Here is a 24,476-nt window from a genome sequence, read left to right on the forward strand (position 1 = left end):
ATTTGTTTATAAACTAATGAAGAACCCGCTATTGTCATGCTCAGAGTCTGCTATAGCTTGAATGTAATAATCATTATCACTATTTTACCCATAACACACACCTTAATCTCAACATACGGCTTTCCCATAGATTTCCAAGATCCTATTTTTTATAAAATATGTACTTATACAATCATGTTTTAAATATTCATAAGTTAGTAAAGACAAGTAAATATATAACAAATAATCTACATATTTAAATAAAATGGAATTCATATGTCCATATATTTGTTAAAATATAGTTATATAAAATACTTGAAACAATAAAGTGGGGTAAGAGACAACAAGAAAAATCATTTTACATATTGTGAAAAATGTAAATGATTTTGCTCGATAGGCGATAACCTTGAATGTTTCATCGTCGAGTGGCGCCGCCGTAATAGCGTCGAAACAAATGAAAACTCGGTAGGTAATGATTTTTTACCGGAGAATACGAAAAGTCGGTATTAACATTTGGCCAAGGTGACCGCTCGGGTCGCAGCTGACTGAGCATCGGAGATATTGCGTGTTGCACCTACCGCGCGCCTCGCCTGGTTTTGTACCGGCGTGTGTATATCCGTTGTCAAGTGCGATTAGCCAGTTATCTTTATTGTACAACCGGTATTTTGTCTTCAATTCTACATAAAAAAATGTAATATGAATGATACTAGTCTAAGAGATACATTTTTTCTCGACTTTACCCAACTATTGTCACAACAAATGATGAAAGTTGTTTACTGTTTAGCATTTCAAACGCGACACAGTTATAAACGAAATATTTAATAATAATAATGTTTATTTTTACTTATTTACATGGTTGATATTGTTATGTATAAATCAAGCATTGTAAAATTTCATTTAAAAAGAGCAACTGTTGAATTTTTGGCCGGCTCCTCTACGCAGATCAGTATTTTAAAATAAATGGCGATAAAAAGTGCGTATAAATGTGTACTGGAATAAAGATATTTTGAATTTAAATAACTCTGTCTAAATTTCCCACCTTTCCACCGCAGAAGTTTTTTTCGTTCGTGATTGATTTTTAATCCATAGAAATACCTAACACGTAAGATTTATTGTTGTCTATCGTCCATCAATTTTCCGCTTACTTCTTGGATTGAAAACATTTTTTTACAAAGAAAAATCTTACAAAAACGGTGTAATCTATTTACTATGGTACCTCTTTGTGCTTTTTGAAATTCTGTTCTAAACAACTGTACAACTGTAAACAACTGTCTTTCGTTTCATTTTTAATGGGATGTTCAGATAAGCGATATGATATTTTAAATATTGAAAATAAATTATGACTCTTGGATGTTTGTGTAAATATGGACTACAACCGTATCGTAAATTTAATAAATGCAATAAAATGTAGAAGCTGATAGACCCTCCTAAATTGAATTCTAATAGAAAGTAAACTTGCATTAGCTAGTTTCTATAATGCAATATATATAGCTGGCTGTTGAATTACTTAAATATTGAATAAAAGGTTTTTGATTTCAATTATAAGCTTCATACTTTATATTTATAAATTATATTAAGAAGTGTGTGTAAGTTAGCAAAGTATAGAAACCAATTTTAATGATCAAAAAGTTAAAATATATGAAACCAAATAAACGAGTATTACTGATTAAAATTAGGTGACATTAATTTGAGCCTCAAAAACAAACGTGGATACATTAGTATGGACACCCGTTTTAGTTTTAGGCGGATGTAAACCTGTCCGATGAGTCAGGAGTTTCGGGCATAGATTCCATTTAGAGGCCTTACGTTAACCTATAAAGAAATAGGTTTATAACTCGTAACATTTGTAGTAGCAGTAGTTTGCAATATTTTATTCGAGAAAATTATGTGGCTGTCTGGACGTTTTTAATTTTAATTATGTTCTACCATTAACATAAACATCTTATTATTATTTTATCTTCGAGGCAAAGATGTAAAAGCTTTGAAACTTTATACTTACAAATGAGATGATACATTAACCCTTTAAGGCTTTTACAATTATGAACAGTCACCTGTATGATTCCACTATTCCACAATATCGAAAGTTTAATTTAAATCCTATGTAGTTATAATTTAATAAATTTCTTTGTTGTCTTTGATCTGTGAAATTAATTACTGTCTGATAAAATATGTATGTTTATTTTCACGTATGTGACCGTATCACTAATTCTATTTATACTAGTCTGTTTTAATAATATCATGTTTCTTAATTCTTATCATATTTACTTTAAAACCATTGTCGAGGCGTAGATTATATTACATCTATTATGCATAATTAATGTTTTATTTATAAGTTAAATAATAGATTTGTTTTATTGTCAACAGGCGCAGAATAGAGACATATCGGCGGCGCCAGTCCGAGTGCGTGCCTAGGTTCGACCAGTCCTTTAGCGGCGCATGCGAGCAACAGAATTTGGAGACGAGTGCCCTGCAGAAGCGCTTCCTCGAGGGCAAGGCGAAGAGGCAGGCCAAGAAAACTGACCGCAAACCTGATCTACCGGCCATCAGTAGCAATCTGCACAGCAGTGTGCATGTGAGCTGTGTGAGCTACTTTGCATCTTTATAATTTTATTTTATTAGTTTTTTGTTTTTACTTTTAGGGCTCATTATACACTTTATTATATTTATTCCTAGCAGATTATGTACATGACTAAGACGTGGGTTATTATTACGTCACCATTCAGTTTATTTTCATCTTCCTCTTTATGTAGTTTGCATCACTTATTTGCGGTATTTGATTCAACTTCCGCTCCGCGAATGGACTGGGCAGTAGCTGTTATCAATCGGCGAAATACTAGTCATTACATAACAAGAAATTTTTTTTTACGTAATCGGTAATTATAGAAATTATTTTTAAAGACGTGTCTATAATTTCGAATTAAATTTTGGCAAATATATTAATAATATTTATAATAAAAGTACACTTTTCTTAAAAAATAATTTTCGATTGCAGTTTTTTTTTCTTCGTCAATTTCATTGTTACACACCTGTGTATGTCGCCTTGCATTCAAATTTTATAAATACTGATCCGACAGTGTATTCTCAAAAGTTACAGTTGATTACACATATCGCATTTCAAAGTTATACTATCTGCCTCGCATTTTTTTAGTCCTTTCTCTCTGTGAGGACTTTTAGTAAAACTATTCCGTAGTTTAGCGCTAGGCTGAGCATTTAGCAAAGTTAAGCATATGTATATGTAAAATAGGATGTCGTTTAACAAGACCATACCAACCAACTCACTCGTTCACTAATTGAAAATTCAAAATATCTTTATTCAAATAGGCATTTATAAGACCTTAAAATCGTCAATTATTTTAATATTTAAAGTAGTAACCGGCTCGGAATGCTAATCCACTGAGAAGAGCAGGCAAGAAACTCAATAGTAACTCTTTTTAGATGAAGTTTTAAAAGGTTTGATGTATATCTTCTAATAGCAACCATGTAAATAAGAGTTAATAAATCAAGTTCCACACATTTCTATCAACGAAAAACATTTGAATGCTTTAATAATATTTTTTGAGTAATATACTTTTACTTTAGGTTTAAAACTGAAAATTTATTTCACCGGCCACATGCGCGATAATTGTTACACAATTCGACGTGTGAAGTGTTGGTGAATGTTTTAAATAAAGAGCCACGGTTGAGTAAACTTCCTCGTTGTCGTCGGCACGTGTCGCGTCAATATGCATACGTATTGCACGTGTTGCACGTGCTGCACTGTTGCGTATACGGCTTACGATAACGATTTACGATACTGCTGATTTTCGACCATGTTATTGAAAAGCAGCCACGTCTAGGTGTTACAAAACTTTTGATATTGTTTGTGACGATCTTTGGACGTCTATTGACTGACATAATGACGATTTGGTTTATAGTGTGCATAGTAATCGTAACCTCAATTTGGTGAAATTGTAGTATGTAGTGGCCCGAGCCCAGGGTCTCCAAGGAGTGCTCGAGGTTCGTTATCCTAAAAGAGGTTTAAGAATGAGCGCACACAGCACCCTGCCCACTCGCAGCCACAGAATTTGCAAATGTCACTTAGGCAGCAGTGTAAGTCAGGTCAGAAAAATATTCGTAATTCCACATATTTTTCATTCGTAAGATTTATCGTTAGAAAAAATAAAACAATTTTAAAATATCTATCTTGTTATGTAATACGATGATAAGCAAGATCGCGCTGATAATGTTTTTGATAATTATTTACGAACTAATCGATTTCTTTTAGATTCAAATATGGCTATTTATCAAAATAAATATTAAATTGAAAATAATATTATACTTGCTCTTCGGTTCTTAAAACGTGAAAATTATATTTCACCACTTATTATTTGGTACTGTTAACTGAAAAAAAATCAAATCAAGAAAGAGGATATCTGTAGACGGACGATAGTGACTAACATAATCCAACGGGTAAAATGTTAAAGCGGCAACAAGCAGACCGTACGAACGTAAAGAACAGACGGCAGCTGGAGCCAGGTTCTGGAGTTGAGACCATGATCTTCAAATGCAGCTTGTTGAGGTTGATGGAAAACACTGGATACAGTCCGCTCAAACCTAGGGCTATATCCAGTAGTGGATACAGGCCTCCAGGAATTGATCGATAAACTAAAAAACGTCTCATAATAGCAGAGTATATAGTATTCGGTTGTAATGCGCCAATAATTAGCGTTAAATATATATTGTAACAATTTGTTTTAAGTGCAGCCATACTTTCACTAACAAGACTTAAATTACGTAACCGTTTAGCGACGATGTAACGCTTATCGCACCGGTTCAGCACACGAACGTGATCACCGAGTGTTACTTGAATGACAATTTGAACTGAATCGTGAACTATCTGCCTTGTCTGTACACTCAACAAAAAGAGATTTGTTGCTTTTAAAAATATGTAATAATAATTGGCTCTCTAGTCTCTAGTTTCTTAGATATTAGCGGATTGTTTTTTTGTGTTTAAATGGTTATTTACATTCACTTCGTGTAGTTGATCACAACCGTGACGACGATTTCCACTCCCTTCCCATGTTGTATAATGAGATTAAAGGGATGTTGTAACTTGTGAAATCACTGACATTACTATAGTTCGCTGACCACTCTGTTTCTGCGAACTCATTTCGACTAAATTCAGCGTCAACAACAATCGAAAGAGAGAGAGAAAGAAGGAGAGAAAGAGACTGACATAACTAAATGACTATTCTTAGTGTCTTAGTATAGTGATTGAACCTATCAAGGGTATGAACATAATGTTAGTGAATCCAAAAAATTATGTTTAAAAAAATATGTGCTCTATTTTCAAAAATAACGGCTATCAAAAAGTAATTAAATTTATGCACCACGTTTTGTTCTTTCTATTATTATGACTACTAATATGTATTGTTTTTATTTATTTTCACAGTTAGTAACCCTTCTTACGAGATAAAACATTATACCATCCTAGCCTTGTTTTTAAAGAAAATAGAAAATTAAGTCAAACATTGTATTAAAAATATGTGACTTTAACCGACAGTGTTCATAAAAAAAAAATTATACAAATTTTGGACTTAGCACCTATCCTCTCATTAGTTTGAGTTCGACTTTGATTTATAGGACAACTTGTTCAGCAGAGTATGAACGTATTTTATAAAACAACATATGTTTTGATCTTTTATAACTATATAGATTATGATAGGTGTGTTGAGGCAGTGACCACGAGGAGATTTAAACTAAAAGTACATCACATAATTTGTAATTAATTTTGTCCTTGTTCTATAAAGCTCATAGTTTTGTATAAAATCCTCTGTGTAGATTGAATTTTAAGTTTCTAGAGACACTAAATTAAACTTATTATTCAATATTACTAACATATGAAATTTCAACAAGCAGTACAATATAGGTTAAAGAGGGTTAATATTTAATATTAATATTTTCTACTAATTGCTGTTTACATGTTTCGTGTTTATATTACATGTGTTAATGAACAGTCTTCATGTTTATATTTTACTTGAATACAAATTATAATGTTTATGTTTCATATATAAATTATTACTCTACTACCGATATCAATAAAATGTTGGAGTTATACACTCGACTGATAAACTAATTTATTTTTACTACAGAAATTGCTTATGTGTGTCATTTTTAGTTAAATATAAAAGTTTTGAATTATAAATTTTGTGATGTTACTAGTAATCGGGAGTAATGAGTTTTAAGAGCCTCAGAAATTATAATCGTTAAAAGCAAAGGCTATGGTTTATGGGGTTTATGTGCGGATTCATCATGATTTCCTTAAAACCATAAGGCTGAGAGATTTAAAGTTTGATAAGAATATTCCCTTCATCGATTAAAGGTCAGCTAAAAAAGGATTTTATGAAATTCCACCCAAAAGGGGGTTGAGGGGGGGGGGTTGGGTGAGGGTCATCCAGTATATTATAATTTTATCATTCATTAATAGATTTCTTTGATTGTTTTCTTTAAACTTTCACAGTCATATATTACCGAAACATCTCAATTAAAAAGATATTTAAATTCTCCAGTAATGGTGTTTTTTTGCATTCACGCTTTCTTGTTTTTTTTCTCTGGACCTAGCAGATGATTAAAGAATTTCGTTCCTATTGGGTTTTTCGATAAAGCTATCTCTTTCGTGTTAAATCCGCATTTACATTCATTTTTAGTTGAACATAATGAAATTAATTAGAATCCGTGCAACAAGGCATAGGTTGCGGGGGATAATTAGTTGTAAGCACGTGCGTATGTACCGACCGTCGCCGGATGTAGTTCGACTTCAATTGACTTGACCCCCTGCCACCGCATCCCGTGCCTCATACGACGCCATTGTCCCAGTATAACATGAAACATTGTCTTAATGTGTATCGATAATTTAACGGGTTATTTTATTCTGTGTGAGCAACGCGAAAGTTTTTTTTTATAAACCCGCTGAACAGATGTCATACGTACAATAGACAGTTTCATTGGATAGTGTTTTTAAAAAATGCAGCCTCCACAGACTTCGTACTGTCAAAAATTACTGGCATAAGCGGTCACAAAAATTGTATTCCAGAATGATCACTTAATTTACTAATTTAATGTCTTAATAATAAAAAAAGTTTAAAAACTATCTTGTCAATTTCGTGAATTGCGAAACTAGAAATAGTATGATTATATTTGTACTGTTGAGTGAAAAAAAAATTGTGTCATTACTTTAGATGATTTTAACTCATTTTTTGCTTGGTAAGGTACTTTACGCTGTAGTGAAAACATGAGAAAGTTGAATTTGTCGAGTCTTATTGTGTTTGTAGCTGAGCAAAATATTTAGTAAATTATTTATTTTCATAAATAATAGATTTGTTACATACATTTGTGACGTGTTTTAGAGTTGCCAATTGAAAAAAAAGCTATTAATGATTTTCATTACGTAGTGTGTTAGTGTAATAATCGTTTTTCTAGTTAGACAACGCTTGTTTTCCTGGTTAAACCAGTAAAGTGGTTTAGTTGTTATGTGGGGCGTATTTAGCGTCGCTCGAATGTGGCAGGGCACGGTTGTGCAAACCGCTGGTTTCGCAACGAACGCCTCGCATTGTCTCTCGCCGTTCACTGCGACGACCTCCGCGCTTCTAGTACTGTGCGCCGGAGCGCGCTTTCTGTAGCTGATCGGCTACTATATGCCTTCAAGATTCAATAATAAACATTTGCTCATCTTATTTTTTTTCATAAGATTATTTGCAAACATATGGCGTAATGAAGCACGACAAACTTTCCAACAAGGGTCACAATCCCCAGTAGTGATACGACGTAGGAAAGAGGCAGATCATTTACAGTGACCTCTAGTGTAGTTATAAATATTCTTAATGAGTCCAGTTGGATAGAAACTAGAATGAAATTGAGCTCTTCAGTAATGGCATCCTACATCATACAAACTATGGGGCTTGCCAACGCGCACTGATCTCATAAGAGCCCACATCATAATTTGACGGTTTTTTGTCGTCACTTTTACAATGTTATCAATACCATAGAAGAGTAATTTATTTCCAAGCTTTGCTATTAAGAATTTTTCATGCAATAATAAGACTTGATACTATTTTTCGTTTAATGGATTTCTTAAATGTATTACGTAATTTATCATGATATACAACATAAGAAACATATCTTTATTTCTAGTGCTAACCTTACGTACATCGATATTTTTCTTATATCTATTAACATTCTTATTCACGTAGACTACATTGTATATATATCGAATATGTACCAACATTTTGTTCACAACATTTGTTTATGAGCTATACTAACAGCGTACACTGAGAAGTTTAAAGAGTGTACAGGTTAATGCAGTCGTTTAGCTTGTATTAAAATATAGATTCAGTTATTCTTTTATTCAGAAATATGTCGCCTTAATTAATTTTTGGCATGCCAATAATACGTTAGATAAGTAATAAGGAGTAAAAGCTAATTTCTTGAGTATTTATTTTTATATTAAATGAAACTCCTCTAAATGTCACTGTTATCCGAATAAATTTCATGGTTCATCTATTTAGTCATATGAGTTCTAATAATGATTCAATTGAAAACGTCTTTGATAATTGGTTTGTTAATGTTGTATTCGCGGTGTTCTATACTGCGGGAATTCTTCCTTAGCTTATAGATATTTTTATAATCAATATCACGTTCATTATACGTACAGCTAAGGTAACAAATTTCTGATAGTTTTTACCCCGTATTAATTGTAAATTTTCAAGAGAATAGACACTAAAAACAGACTAGACACTTAAAATGGGCTACAATCTATCCAATTTCTAAGACTAGAATAAATCAAAGACTATATTACTTAGACTTATATGTTTTACATACAATTACAATTTTATACAACATACAAGTATTTTCATTTAGTCGTTGGAAAACTATAAGTAGTCGTTTTGCGAAGATATTAACTAAATCTTGATAGAATCATTTATTTATAAAGATTGTATTATTTATCATTAAGATGGTTACTCAATAAATCTTGGACCCAATTTGAGACCAACTTATTCCAGATTATATGTGTCTAATAGTGTGAGACAACTCTAAATGCGACATTTACATGTAATGTAGCATTGTTTTTGCGATAAAATCACGTATCTCTATTGTAGACATGTAATTACAACATTTTGATGCGTGATCGATCGACGTACTTATAGATATGGGCTTATTGCACGGTTATCAAATATTTATTTTAAATTTCAAGCGCTAATAGACTGTCTGTTTATGTTAAGATATACAAAAGTAGTGAGTTAGATTCGAATCGGCGAGAGATTCCATTTTCGTTTTAACATAGTCGCTGGATGCGGGGAGCGCATAACCCGTCCTCGTGGTGATATTTGAGGGAAGCCTATGCCTTGTAGAGGGCGTCTTTCGGCTGATATTATGACGATGTTCGTCATCATTTCTTTCTTTTTTCTCTGTTAAGAGCAAGGCAGTAGTTCATGTAATTAATTTACATAAGTGAAATGTTCAAATTTAAAACGTTATGATGCATTCTTAATAAGCTTTCTTAATATATGATAAAGTAAAACTTTGTGCGAACATGTGTCTTAGTAGATCGTTTATTTATCGTAACTACGCAGTACCTCCTATGTTCGCACACGTGATACGCCAAGGTCTCTATACTTTGTATGCTATTGTTTCTGTGAAGGGAAAATTAAAACCTTCGGTATATTCCTATCAATTCTCTCGACACGCGTAGTTGTGTCTGTGTAGTGAATTCGTAATATTGCAGTGTATGCGAATCGAATGTCGTAAGTCCATTCCGCCGCGGAAGCGAAGCTCGCCGTGGGCCGGATATTAACAGCGAGCGCGGGCTTGCTCGCGCCGCGACGCATTCGTTCGGGGCACGGTACAGACACACTGTCCGCCAGGATGTTTTATTTCGTAACTCAATCCAGTGAGCGAATTCTGTTATAAATGTAATCCGTTTTATGTACAATATCATTTGCAAAATTATTTATTTAACATGTTTACTTCAATCATGCTTTTTGTCCTGTTTATTTAACAACTTTGTTTTCGATGTTTATCGCGTGTATATATGTTGGTAGTAATAAATAAACAAAATACACATAAATGAGAGTAGTTTTAATTTTCGCCTATATAAATGATTGCGACGCTAATTCAATGTATTTGTTACAGCAACAAAAATTCGGATGCGGCGATTACGAGCCACCGGCTAAGTTGCAATGCAGTGGCGCGGGCGGAGGTGGCGGTGCCGGTGAAGGTCTCACCAAATTCTCCGTGGAAATTGTGCAGCAGCTAGAATTCACAACCTCAGCCGCTGATTCACAGCCTCAGCAAATTTCTACCAACGTCACCGTTAAGGCGCTCGCAAACGCGGTCAAAACATCTGGCTCTCCTCCTCCGCCTCAGCCACCTCGGGTTCCATCGCCTTTGGATTGCGAACGAGAATGCAAAGCCGAGTGCAAATCGGAAGTAGCCGACGACGAATTCGTTGGCCTGGACGAGTGCGCTGCGGCTCTAGAGCGAGACGCTGCTTCTGCTTTCCCCGGTCTAGCCGATCTTATTGGCGAAGAAGATGGCGATGATACCTTTGAAGATCTTATCACAGAAATATCAGAGTACCCGGAGTTTATGAAAGATTTTGACCTCGACGCGGGGAAGCTAAACGGCGGAGGAGGATTAGCGAGCGGCTTGGAACCAAATGAAGGGGAGTCTGCAAGGCCTTATACAGGTGGAGAGATGTCCCCGGCGGCGCAGACTTTGAAGCACATGGCTGAACAGCATCAGCAGGCAGCCGGAGGGGATTGGGCGAGATATCGTGGGTACAATACCTACCGACCTCGCCCGGCGCCGCCGACCATGGATCATTTGCACATGTCGCAGCAACAGCAGCTACACCTCACTCAACCGCATCACAATCTACAGGTAAGTTTGCAAGTTCGTCAGACTATTCTTAAAGTCTCCCTTACTTAAAAAAGTATTCTTTCATCGACCTGCAAATAAAATTCGAATAGTTTTCGCTTAAACTTCAGCTATATGGGGTCTGGAGATAAATACATATATTGAATAGAAAAGAGATTAAAAATACAGTCCATCTCACAAATCATTAGCCTGAACAACACATCGACAACATTTTTTGGCGAAAATCTTTTCGTAATTTTTGGTTATTTTTGTTTATTTTAACTAAGTCCTTAACACAAATATATTTATACAATTTTCAAACAGGTCTAAATATTGTTTTAAACACTATATTACGTGTTGCACATAAAACTGTGATCAAGTAAGGTGAATTTGTTTATAAAATGAAAATATTTATTTATTCTACCAAATCAATTTTACCGCCTTCAAAGTAATCCGTGTCCGGTAAAACGCTCTTGTGCCAGCGCTTTTTCCAGTCCTCGAAACAGTCGGAATAGTCTTTCCGGTATAGCCTTCAAGACCTTCGATTCGGTTACTATCTCGTCAAATTGGCTTTTTGAGTTTGCTGATTAGCCAAAAATCGCAATGAGCCAAATCTGGCGAATACGGAGATTGTTGAACGACATCAGTTGACTTTTTGGCGTTTATTCCAAAAAAATTATGGCACCTATCGATATTTAACACGTTTGAGGCACGAAACATTTTTCAATATGGGTTTTGGATCGAGCCAAATGATATTCCAACTTGTAACAAACGGACGTTTGGAAATGTTACAGACAGTCGTACTAACCTAGGAAAAAAATTACCTACCTTCATAATGCCCGGGAGTATTAAATGACAATTTCACCTTATATTTTAATCACAGTAGTATATTACAGGAATCGTAATTAATTTCAGTTCTGAAATAATGGAACAATTATTTGCATTTATGTTTCCATTATCCAACATGATATCATTGATTTAAAAATGGAATAAGTTGGAAATAATTAATTTTAGCTAAGCAACACATACTTTTTATTATAAAAACCTAATTGAATATTCTTCGTAGACATCCTATAACGGAAGTAAACGTTTAAGAATTTCCCGCCAAAAATGTAATACAAGCAGGTAGTTATCAAAAGCGCTTCCGCTAGCTACGCAACGACGGAAACACGTTTACGAAAACATTTGGGAGTCTGTAAACTGCTTGAAAGAATTCTATTGTATATGTTGCAGCAGTGGCATCATGAACGGCAAATTTCGTTTAGTAATATACCGTATAGGAACATTTAGAAAGTGTTCTTTATTGGGTAATTCATGATAGGACATAAAAAACATGGGAGTCTGGTTTGGTATCGACCCGGGGATTGTGCGCGCGCCGCCCCTCCACTCCGTGGGTATTGCTAGGGTATCCAGACATTTTGTTTCAAGTTTTGAGCTTCGCAAAGAGTTTACAGTATTTTTAGAAGTAAGTAAAAAGTTATACGAAAACTTAAACATTCAATTAAATGTCTCTTAATTTTTGTTCAGCGCTAGATTTAAATTAAAATATGAGTAAGTTTTGCAGATTATAGGCTCCTAGTTAACAACTAATCAATATTCATCCAATAATCCGTAACGACTGAATATATCTAAACTTTTAAGTCTCAATTGATTTGGAAGTTTGAACAATAAATTTTCTGAGGAAGACAACATTTCTTTGTATACACTTATTATTTGTATGTAATATATATTATTTGTGTGTGTTATACAAATCTCAGAATATATTATAAGATTTTTAATGAACAAAAAAAACTAGGGAAACTAACTTACCCGTGAAACTTAACGAATTTGGACACCCTAGTTAGAAAGAAGGGTGTCGACTTGGCGTCGCAAGTGCGACTAGTCCATCCATACTGTCTTCTTCTTGCATACAGCTGCTTGCAGGAACCTACGGGAAATGTCCTTAAAAGAAATAACGCAATAAGATTTTTAATTTAAACAAGAAATTTAATGCCCCTCTCTAATCCTCCCACTATAAGACATTTTTGATACGCCAAAGTGATATTTTTTCTGATATAAGAGTAATAGATAGATATGCCAGTACTAACGTGTACTAATTTTAGGAAATAACTATACACGCTGTAACACTTTGAAACCATCCTGAAATTAAAAAGATGAAATTAAATGTTTATTGTCACCAACAATCCTGTTTAACTTTAGGAATCAGAATCTGTTATCTCAATCTAAACGTTTAAACGATAAAAGCAATAGTTTGTTTTAAAAAAAAAGATATTTATAATTTATTGGAGTTGGTACGGTACAGCTTTTACTACGAAATTTAAAACCATTTAGGCTTGTTATGTATTAGAAGCGAAAAGATACCTAAATATTCTGAATAGTAGAATTTTATTATTGGCGATGAGAAACTGTTCAATTTCTAAAAAAAGGACATTTCGTTGTGGTGCAAATTCTTTAGATACACGTCGAAAGGCAGTGTATTCAGTTGAGGCATCTTAAGTAAAAAGTATTGTAAAATCTTTAGAAGGGTCAGCTAAAATTACGAAATAAGTACTCTCATATTAGAGTTGGAACTGATAGAGGAGAACACGTACTAAGATTGGACAAAATCTCTTTATATTCCTTGCGCTGTTTACACTACGTTTTTTTTGGTTATACTAAGGTTATTAAAGAATATTTGTTTAATACTTGTATACAAATAATTACAGTCTTTAGAATATGAATGTTTTCTTTCATGTGTCTATACAAGTATATATGTGTCTATATTATTTAAAATAATTTGATCGATTGCTTCATAGTCTTTAGAGTATAACATTATTCATTTCTGTATTACTTTTGTTGTTGTGTTTCTGTGTTTACACATTACACGAATGTATTGCAAATAAAAAAAGGTTATTTCCAGTCTAGAGTGAAATATAACTAAACATACATAAAAATTATGTCTATAATTTAACGTATATGATCAATCTCTTGTCTATGTCCTGCAGAGGATGTTCTGCGACTGAAATGTCGATAATGATTTAACTAAAAACCAGGTTTTAAATTTAAAAACAGTTTCGAATTTAATCATTATTTCAGTATATCATTCTGTAAAGCATTTTATATATTTCAAAGTCTATTGTATATAAACTTGTAAATTACAATAATTAACGAGGTATTGTTCAATAACTTTTGCATTGATATAGGTGACAAATTTGAACTAAAATATATAAGATTGCTACATGAATATCATAACTAAGTTATTTCTCGAAATTTACATAAACTTTCCAAGAATCAAGTACGTAGTTTGAATATTTACAACTAATATACCATATTATTTATAATATTATAAGTATTTTCATTAGATATGTATGTAACACATTTTTAGATACTATTTTATTTTATTAACGATTAACGTTATTCAATTTCGGCAAATATATATTAGAAAATTAGAACAGTGCATAGAAAAAAAACCCTATCACCATACTATGCCGTACAGACTATAAATAGTATATTACGTGTAACTTATGTTACGTAGTCAGCATACGTATGATACGACGCAACACTCCTTGTATAGTACAAACACAACAATACAGAGTTTGCAAAACGCAGATGTTTCTAGAGCCACATGCTTAGCTTTGTTTATAGACGCAACTTATTAATATAAAAAAAAAACCATCGACAATGCCAAATCAAAATTATTTTTTTATTCATTAGCATTTGCATTTATACGTTTCAATAATTTACAGTTAAATGATCGAAAACTATTTTCTATATTTTTTGGTGTTTTAATAGTACATGTTAATCTACTCCATTTTTATATTACTTTAGGCCGTTGACATCAGATGTGACTAATTATTTAAATGAAATAAAAAGTGTAAACTTCCATCTTGCGACCATGATTGCTTCCTGTTGGGAACACGTGTCCATTGATCCATAACTATCTTTATACTATCGTAATTGAAAAAGGAATGTTTTACTCTTCTCAAATGTAACTATTTGATATACGGTTGTAAAAAAAAAATTAGTTGGTCTTTTGACAGCAAGAGATAATCATTTTAAATTAATAGACATTTATAAAGTTTTTGTTTTTGAAAATATCTTGGAAAATGATGTGCTGGGTAAGTTTTAGTTTAAAATAATAGACAAATGTTGTATTTTTTTTGCTTATATCTAAATATGTATATCGTGGAAATAACCACAGTAGTGTTTTTTTAAGAGTGATGTCACGATAAGGATAGGCCGAATAGATTCTTTATGTTCATTACAGGGATTATTCAACTTCAAATCTTTGGTACAACACGATACGAATGTAAAAAAAATTGTAAATAAATTTTACTTGGTTAGGTATCAAAAAACGTGGACTCTTAACAGACTTTCAGACAAAACGCTTATATACTAAAATTCTGTATTTCATTAATAGTTGTTCGAACATAATTGTTATTAATAATTTTTGCATATATGTCTTTTAAATGTCCGTAATTTTATGCACTACATAAATTTAGTAGAGCGCGAATGATGCATTTGATATAAGAATTGAAAGATTTTGGTTTGTTTTTTAAAGTGTAATGGCTAGTTAACACCTCTAGTTTGATTGAATATAATTAAGGTTATGTACAGACATATATTTTTTTAATATTAAGCTTCGTACAAAGTTAAATCAGTTCTCAAGTTTACCTTTGACCTGAACGGTATGGTGGGCGTTAGTGACGTCAAAGTGTGGGCTGCGCTATTTATATCGGCCGTGTAAGGGCCGCTGTAACGCTGCTGATCGGAGCCCTGAATGTCAAAGATCACGCAAATAGCCCGTTATTATATATTTACAATTTGTAATTGCAAATGGTTCTTCAGCGGATTTAAACTAATTCCTAATTAAAAAACTAAACTCGAAATGTATAAGTCCTCTTCTTTGATTATAGTAACTTGATATAATTTAAGTAACTTGATTGCATTAAGCTTTCAGTTATATTTATTAATTTGAGGTAAAACAAAAGTTCTATTAAACTTTATACAATAATAAATATAAGATATTGAACAATGATAAAAAATATTACGGCAACGATTGGTAAAAATGTTGGCTTCTTTGTAATCGAAATTGAAAGGTTTCGTTTAGTAAACTTAATTTCCAGGTGTTGGTCTAGTATACCTAGACTCTTTCTTATAGACGACTCATCGCTTGCTTCTGACATCAACCGTGTTAGCATTGTTGTGATCCCTTTCGAAGAGTAGCGTTTATTTTAAAACTGTTAAACTATTCCACTACACATTAATAAAGTCATTGTTATCTTGCTCCTTAAAGCAATACACACTTATTATAATACATTAAAAAGATAAATTTCTAGTTTATTTGGGATATGAATTCGAAGGAATTATGATGAAGATAGATTTTTTATTTTTATTCGATTGTTAGTTTATTTACAGATTTAAACGTTAAACAAGACGATTATAAGTGTAAAAGCTTTAAAGTGAATAATTCATTTTTCAACAAAAGATTTTAAAACTTTTACACCTCTATCCAATCACCGTACATAGACAAGTCACCAAGCATTTTAAGTAATTTAACTCTTAGTAAATATTGTAAATTATAGTTGGGTAACCGTACAGAAAACAATTATTAACTATGAGCAGTGGTAGCCCAGAGGTAGAGAACTGTGACTTGCAATCGTAGGCCGCGGGATCGATTCCCTGAATACAATCTTAATTCATTTACACTTTGTTAATTAATTATATAGGATTCCCACCGACCGTAAATAAGTTTCCAAAGGATAGGCAGCAGCGTCCTCTGCATATCATAATACCACACTGCATAAGTTAACCCGCCCGCCAAGCGTAGCGATTAAGATATATGGGGGATATATATCTTTGGGGGAGGATTATGTCTTGCAGTGGGCGCTTTTGGGCAGAAACGAAACACACCATATATGTAGGTTTCATCGCGGTGGCTAAACCTGCAACCATAGTTCTACTCCCGCATTACTGTTCGGAAGCAAGCAACCCATGTGATGTACTATTCATATGTGTCAAGGTGACGGGCGTAAATGTGACGTTGCGCACCATATTTTATTATATAACTCAGTATACAGGATGTTTGATTAAAAGTTTAAAAGCTTTAAAGCTGTCAATTAATTTATAGTACACCGTATCCAAAAACCAATAGTTTCAGAAATAACAGTTTTGAGTGATCACTTTACACAAGGTGATTGGAAATAGGTGTCCAGATATTTTCTGACAAACAAGCTATACATTCAAACCATAAAAACTTTTATACTTACAACTTATTGTTATATACACACTTTTATTTAAACACATACTTCAATACGAGGATATAAGCAGTACATAAGTTACTCGTGTCGTCACACTCACACAGTCATTCAGCCCTAAAACGGTCCACTACTGGACAACCCTCCCCCACAGTCTTGCAATAGGACCGGTTGGTGCAATAGGAGTTTTAGTTTGTTGTGAACTATCTTGTTGCTTCTTCTCCACAACTATAACACCACATTGCAAAGCAGAGTGAAATCAAAAATACAATTGATTAAAAAATAATTAGATCACAATCAATAAGAGATCTGTTAAAAGTTCCAATGTTAAATAAATGAAATATTCATTCATCGTCATCTTTTATCTTTATATGTATAAATGTAACATGTATTATAACAAACAAAGTGAACTCGTCAAAAGCCACCAATAAGCGTAGTAAATAAATATTTAATCTGTGGATTTGTAAATTGAATGGCATAATCGGGATACCTAGCAACAAAGACGTTTGGCCGGCGTGAAAAACTAAAAAAGGTTATGAATAATTTGTCATTTGGACACTCTTTAAAAAAGTTTCCGCACCATCATCAAACTACTTTAGAATAGTTGACTCTCGCTACAATGATCTGTCCCTTTCAATTATAAAAGGTTTGATGAAATAGCGGTATATTAACTTTATTCGGCGAATAAACTAAATTGTAGCAATGAATTGAAACTGAAGCAATACATGTTTTGCCACTTTGTGATTACAAGACATATGTAGTATTAGAGGACAATGTTATACGGTTTCAAATACGCCCTATTGCTTTTATTTGGGCACTTAAAATTGTGCATTCAAATATGTCAATTCATTACTCAATTGACTCATTTGAGTGCTTGTGCCGTTCCCGTAATGACGTGTTGGTGCGACCTACATACAACGGTTATGACGTCATGGTCTGAGAGCACAAACTTTGTATTAACACATTTTGACAGTCTAGAAAAATCAAATAAGTACGCGGAGCAGGGAAAAAATATTACATTTCGTATACTAAGTCAATTAACGAACTGCTTTAGCAACCAAACATTTGACATCGAACATAGTGTAAAATATGTGTGGGGGCAATCAAAGAATGAGTTTACCAGACAGGATAACAAGGAAAAAATATACGAAACAGACGTTATATTTTTATTTCTAAGAAGCATATCGTAGCAGCTAATTGTTATTAAAAATGCACTTGATACTATGTTATCAGGTTTCTGAGGTGCAGAAGCACGCTGCGTACGTGGAGCCAATGATAGCAGCATACATATTATCTTCTGCCAGTAAAAGGTATCACTGATGAAGGTGATATCATAATACAAGTATTATTGTTTTGGTCTCCACAATGTTGCTAGTGGAATTACCGCGACAATGTAACGTTAGAGTTTAAATGTACGGTTATCGCTATTACATAACGGACTAGAAGTATCACCAACGTACGTCCGCATACGCTGCATTAAATAGAATTATTTTACATTTTTTATATATAATTACCCTATCTTACTTAAATCTATGACGGGGACTTTTTTCTCAGTACATTTTTTTATTAGCGTTCTCTTCTGTCATCTTTCACAAGTTCTTATACTATATCTTCATTCGTTCTTTACAATTTATTGTGTACTTTTTTCTTTTATGCACAATAAATATAGGAACAATGAAAAAGAGACAATTTATATGGTAAAAGTGGCGGTCTTATCGCTCGAGGCGATCTCTACCAGACAACTTTTGGATGCAGATGAGAGACATGAAAGAGAGGGCAGTTTATGACGTACGTACATACAAATCGATACATTACTATACACACATGTATACATACAAGAATACAAATACATACATGAATATATTTATAGGAAAAGATATTACATAAATACGAATAAAAAACAGATGTTACACAATATCCTATTTAGATTATATCGATTGTTATCGATATTTACGTATAAATTTGGAGATGAGATACGTGGACGGACGAATATAACCGATATTTCCTAGCGAATTGGTAAGTTGAAATGGCAGAGGTCAGGCCATATAACGCGTAGAACAGAAGGGGGGGCTTTAGGATTCTGGAGTGGAGATCAGAGACCGGCAAGCGCAGCATTTCCGAACAGTTCTATTGGAAGTCTATGGTAGAAGCCTTTGTATGGCAGTGAACGTTCTACGATTGAAATGATGATTATGAAGTCTATATACATTTTATTCGATGTGTAATAAGGAGCTCAGTCCTAATATAACTACTGATACTACTTGGTATCTATAGAGCCTTTACGCATCTTGTTACTTGATGATGCTCAAGTCATCGAACTACTTAAAGGTTCTGTGTTTTCTTATTCCAGTCAAATATTCAACGTAAAAGCTCCAACCGAAATTTCGAAATAAACTTTCAAGACTTGTTACTGTATTTCAAAAAGAAGCTTTGGTTAAGCGCTTTTTATGTTTTTTATCCAAATATAAATGTCCATGAGAATGATTACATTCCGTCACAAAAAAATAATAATGAGTATTGCAAATTTACAGCCATCAGACGTTAGGTGGAGTGTTCCATTATTATTGTGTTATTGAATTAATTTCTTTCATATTAAACACATTCGTTTCATGACAAGAATAATGTTATTCTAGACTCTAGAGGTATGGAAGTTGTAGGGAAAACCTCAAAAATGATCGATGGATTTTAGTATAGTTTGTGCAGTTATAAAAGTACATTAAACTTGTAATGACGTCCTTTTTATTCGCCAATATATTGATCTAAAATGAAGCAAGTGTGCACGCGAGTGCTTTACGCGATAACACATCGGTTACTCTCAATGTATCGCAAATTGTAACGCACTGGCAATGTCAGTGTGAGAAAACCCAACTGTATTTATAGCGATGTTATCAGACGCTGAATAGTGACCGATGTAAATTCCAATTGAAAGAGACTTGTTTTTGTTGCATTGACTACCATTCTGCATTTTCATATGAAATACATTTCTTGCCTCTATCTAAAGATAAGTATTGATATTTCTATTAGTATGTTTCTTTTTTTGTCGTGATTTAGTTTGATAATAATTTATTATTAGTTATACCTATTCATATACTTTTTTAAAACTAAATATGGTATATGCCTATTGGCATTCGTCAGATTTAATCTGACTAAGCAAAAGTGCATAGCACCTCATTACATTAACTAAGATGGCCTCGATGGAAGCTTCCAAGATCATCTCAGGCCGTTACTTTAATTTATGATTGAGAGGCCACCAGATGCATGTTCCATGATGTGTCTGGGCGCAGGGCTCCAAAAGCGGAACTTGGCATGGGCTGACATTCGCGTTTGCATTCCTAATCTAGATTGCCGAAAAGTTTGAACCACGGCTTGATTGATTGTTATCCTTATCGATTACACTTGAGGCACGACCACTGAGCCTTCCGGATTAGAGACCACGGCACGGCAAGCGTAACGTAGAACATCCCACAAGGAAGACAAGTGACCTTGTTAAGGTCGTAGGAGAATACAGGATGTACAGCTTCCAACCGATCATATTGTAAATAATGAGGAGGAGGCCTATGCCCACCAGTGGACGTCTGACGTCTGAAACGTTGATTATTACACTGGAGTAAAAATATAACGAACAACAGAGCCATTAGCTTATCGTCAACGTGGTAAACATTACATACATATAACGCAAGCCAAAGATAAAAATATTATTTGTATCTAAACTATACGTATTGTACCTTTAAAAAATATATTATTATTAAAAGTTTCTGGATTATTCATGTCTTCTATGTTTCAAATAAAATGGGTTGTGGCATTTTAATTTTTGTGTTATTGAGATGAATTTATCGATTTTTGCAAGTTCGAATCAGATATCTGCAGAAAAATCAAGGTCGCTGACGTTGATTAAAGAATTTTTCGTCAAGAGTGAAGTGGACAGGGCACATCCCTCTTGCCGATGGCTATTGGGGACGAAAGGTTCTCGAATGGCGAAGCCTCTAACCAGGTAGAACGACGACATAGTCAAGGTCGCGTCAAATCGCTGGAGCAAGAAAGACCGGTCATCGTGACGATCTTTGGAGGAGACCAGAGGGCTTATATTAGTTGAAAATACAAAGAAAATGAATGGATTTTATATAAAATTAACCCTTTTACCTTACATAATATCTGCTAATACTGTTAAGGCAATAGGATATTTTTGGTTTTTGTGTACTTTGGCTCTTTGGTCTTGAAATCTTTTTTTATAACAAACCTCTTTTTTACTGGCCTTAAACATAAAGACATACGTAAGATTTACTCAACCTGTACTTTTTATTTATCAATCTAAATATTACAAAAGGAAATCCAGCAGAAGCACGTGCATTAAAATAATTACAATGAATTTTCGCATTTCATATAAAAATGGCAAATCATAGTAATGTTACTTTAGCAAAAACGTTTTTTTCGATTGAAATTTACATCTGTCGTTATGTATTAAAGGAATAAGTGTATATAACGGCAATATTCTACTAGGTATTTTTGTTTAAAAATCACGTTTATTCAATTTTTTTAATAATATTTTGAATAAAATAGTTTCGTAAATTTTTCGAATAATGATTTAGATTTCTTCTGCATTTCCATCTGTTTATGTATGTTGAGAATTACTTAGGAAGTGTAAGTGGCTGGCCGGACTGCGCCTTTTCAATCAAAAGTCGCAAAATTTCTACATCATGTCACCCACAAAATGACAATAAGTCATCGTATAAAATGGCAACTGTAACTATAGTATAGTTAAATGTAACTGAACTTTGAATAAACATATCGGTATCATAAATATTCATAAAAATGCGAATGAACTTATCGACCTATTATAATTTGCAATAGAAGTCAAAATCTGTTGTTTGTTAATGATTCTTTAGTACAATTATTATGCCGAAAAAGTTTGTGCTATTATATACTTCGTGTGTTTTAAACCATAATCATTTGTCCTTTGTGTGTGAAGTGAGAATGTGTAGCAATGTAAAAAGCGAGCCATGATCGATGTCGAGGGTCACGGCGGCGGCGCGAATCTTCCCGCACCCTCCGCGCTGTTCAATACTCACATACAGGGTGATTGGTTAGAGGTCTAAAAGCTTTAAAGGCATAGTTTTGCTTATTTGCGATCAAATAATATATGGTTTACCCTATTTAATAATCAATGGTTTCAGAATTAATAATAACGAGAAGATAATATAGTCAGAATAAGCCTTTTCAAAATTCGGGTAACTACATATTAAAATTAATTATCAATTACTATCTGACCCTACAGGTTTTATACGGCAAACAGTTATAGACTAGGCCCATTCCAAAAAAAAAAAATATTTCAGAGATCACTTTTTATTTGAAATAGGCATCAAAGCTTGCATGACATTTCACCCCTTTAAAGCAAACACATATAGCTAACTTGTATACCTAGAAGGTGTATAACAATTAATGTATAACATAATACACTAATATAATAGTATTTATAAGTGGTAGGACCCTGACAAAATTCTATTAGTTAATCTTTTAACTGGAGTTTTCAATTTTTTGCTTTTTTTGATTTGATAGAAATCGTCTATTTTTCACGTGAAAATCAGCATGACACAATTTTCATGAATCAATTTTAATCACATGCATATTTATCTCCCACGCAGCCTTTAATATTTATCGCTTTATTGATTTGTGCCTTCATTTGGGCTTCTAAATAAGCTTTGAATTTTTTATGCGGTCAAATTTAAAATTGCTACGGGTATTTTATTTTAGAAGCGTATAGATGAATCTACTTTATGTAAACGTAAACTGAGTGTCACAAGCTTATTTTTAACAGTGTATTAAAATATTGGTACTCTTGTTTTTCCAAATTTTCTATATTATTGTGAACAATATCCTGTATAATATTATTATAAATATACTGTGATACAACTGACCATTTATTTTATAGTACTGTTTATATAATAGAAAAAATTTCGTAAGGAATGATTTATATTATTATAAATCCATTAATTATCTACGAGTCAAAATATATTTCGAAGGGTATATTCATCGACATCATTAATCATCCATAAAGTATACTTTTATTAGAGATGGCGAGTTACTTCAACCGCACTTGACTAAATATTATAAAAATTCTATTTTATATGCTATTATACTTTTCCATTCATTGATATATTTGATATTTGCAATAATTTTCGAGTATTAATAATTACTATATTATTGTTAACAATTTTTATTTCTAAAAATAGATATTGTAACTATGTATTTTATAAACATTTAAAATTTTAATTGTAACGCTGAAACTACTATACTTATAGTCAATCTTTATGGTATATATATTATATTAGATTTTCGTAAGTTATCGCCAGTGGATCTAATTACAGAAAAACCAAAAAATGGAAAGAAGAAATAAAATTATGTAAGAATTTAAATACATAGATCACTACTATGTATTTAATGAAGGTATAACTTTTGAATGTTAAATAATGCCCTTCAAGCGACTGACCGCTAATACTGGCCGTTTGGTTCAAAAGATGCGCGACTAGATACCGGCTGTGCCGTTACTCCGTCTGGGTTAACAATGCCTCTCTGCTTAGTGCATTTTTATGTGTATGCGATTGCTCCCGGTTTTGTTTACCAAATTTAAAATGTTATTATTGGACATATGAAAATTCTGCAACGTTGACTACGTTGTTAGTCCACCTAGCGAGTGACCTAAACACGCTATGTCTATCGGCTTATATGTGATATTTATTAAAAATCATAAAGACAACATTTTTAATCATAATTTAAGAAACCTGAATGTAAAATGAAAAACTAATTAGACTATTTGGTTACTTAAAAAAAGTTAACGTTTACTTTACATTACCTATCATTAATAGATCATAAAATTAGTTTTAAATCGAATACCAGAAGTTAGATTCAATCGAATTAACCTGTTTATAAACTTGTAGCATTTTACAAGCGTCTGTGTTTACGAATTAGAATTGTAAATCGCTTCGGCGTTCAACATGAGCAAGTACATGTGATATCTTAATTTACACAACATTACATTATAGCTACGATATATACGGAAAATTGATTATTTTTAAAGTGTATGTGATTTTTGATTAAATTGTAATTCGACAAATTTGATCATTGCTTCAAATCAAAACACGAAAATATAAGAATATTTCTAAACTTCCCGACGTAATATCAATCATTTGATTATTAATACTTTTTGAATAAACGAATTACAGTCCATAGTGTCCGAATCGAAATCAATGCAAGCGGAATCAGTATTTCGCATGCATTAATTTTAATCTTCGTGTATATACAGCAAAAGCAGTGATAAGGTGAAAGCAACCGATTTCTGACACCGAACTGGCTCTTAATATTTATTAAACTCTT

General features: G+C 33.0%; 1 protein-coding gene across 3 annotated transcripts in view; it reads left to right on the top strand.

Moving 5' to 3' along the window:
- LOC137928589 (neurogenic protein mastermind-like) overlaps positions 1-24,476 on the top strand; it is a 47,390-nt gene that overhangs the window by 12,951 nt on the left and 9,963 nt on the right. For 2 of the 3 annotated variants that reach the window (XM_068771469.1, XM_068771470.1), the window contains exons 2-3: positions 2,344-2,560; positions 10,147-10,896. In XM_068771469.1, the coding sequence (XP_068627570.1) occupies positions 2,344-2,560; positions 10,147-10,896 (967 nt within the window). The remainder of the gene's footprint in view (positions 1-2,343; positions 2,561-10,146; positions 10,897-24,476) is intronic. The other variant, XM_068771471.1, reaches the window with a different exon arrangement.

Source organism: Battus philenor, unplaced genomic scaffold, assembly GCF_028537555.1.
Source record: "Battus philenor isolate CCGP_79_NKW_IND1 unplaced genomic scaffold, ilBatPhil1.0.hap1 SCAF_4, whole genome shotgun sequence".
Classification (NCBI taxonomy): Eukaryota; Metazoa; Arthropoda; class Insecta; order Lepidoptera; family Papilionidae; genus Battus; species Battus philenor.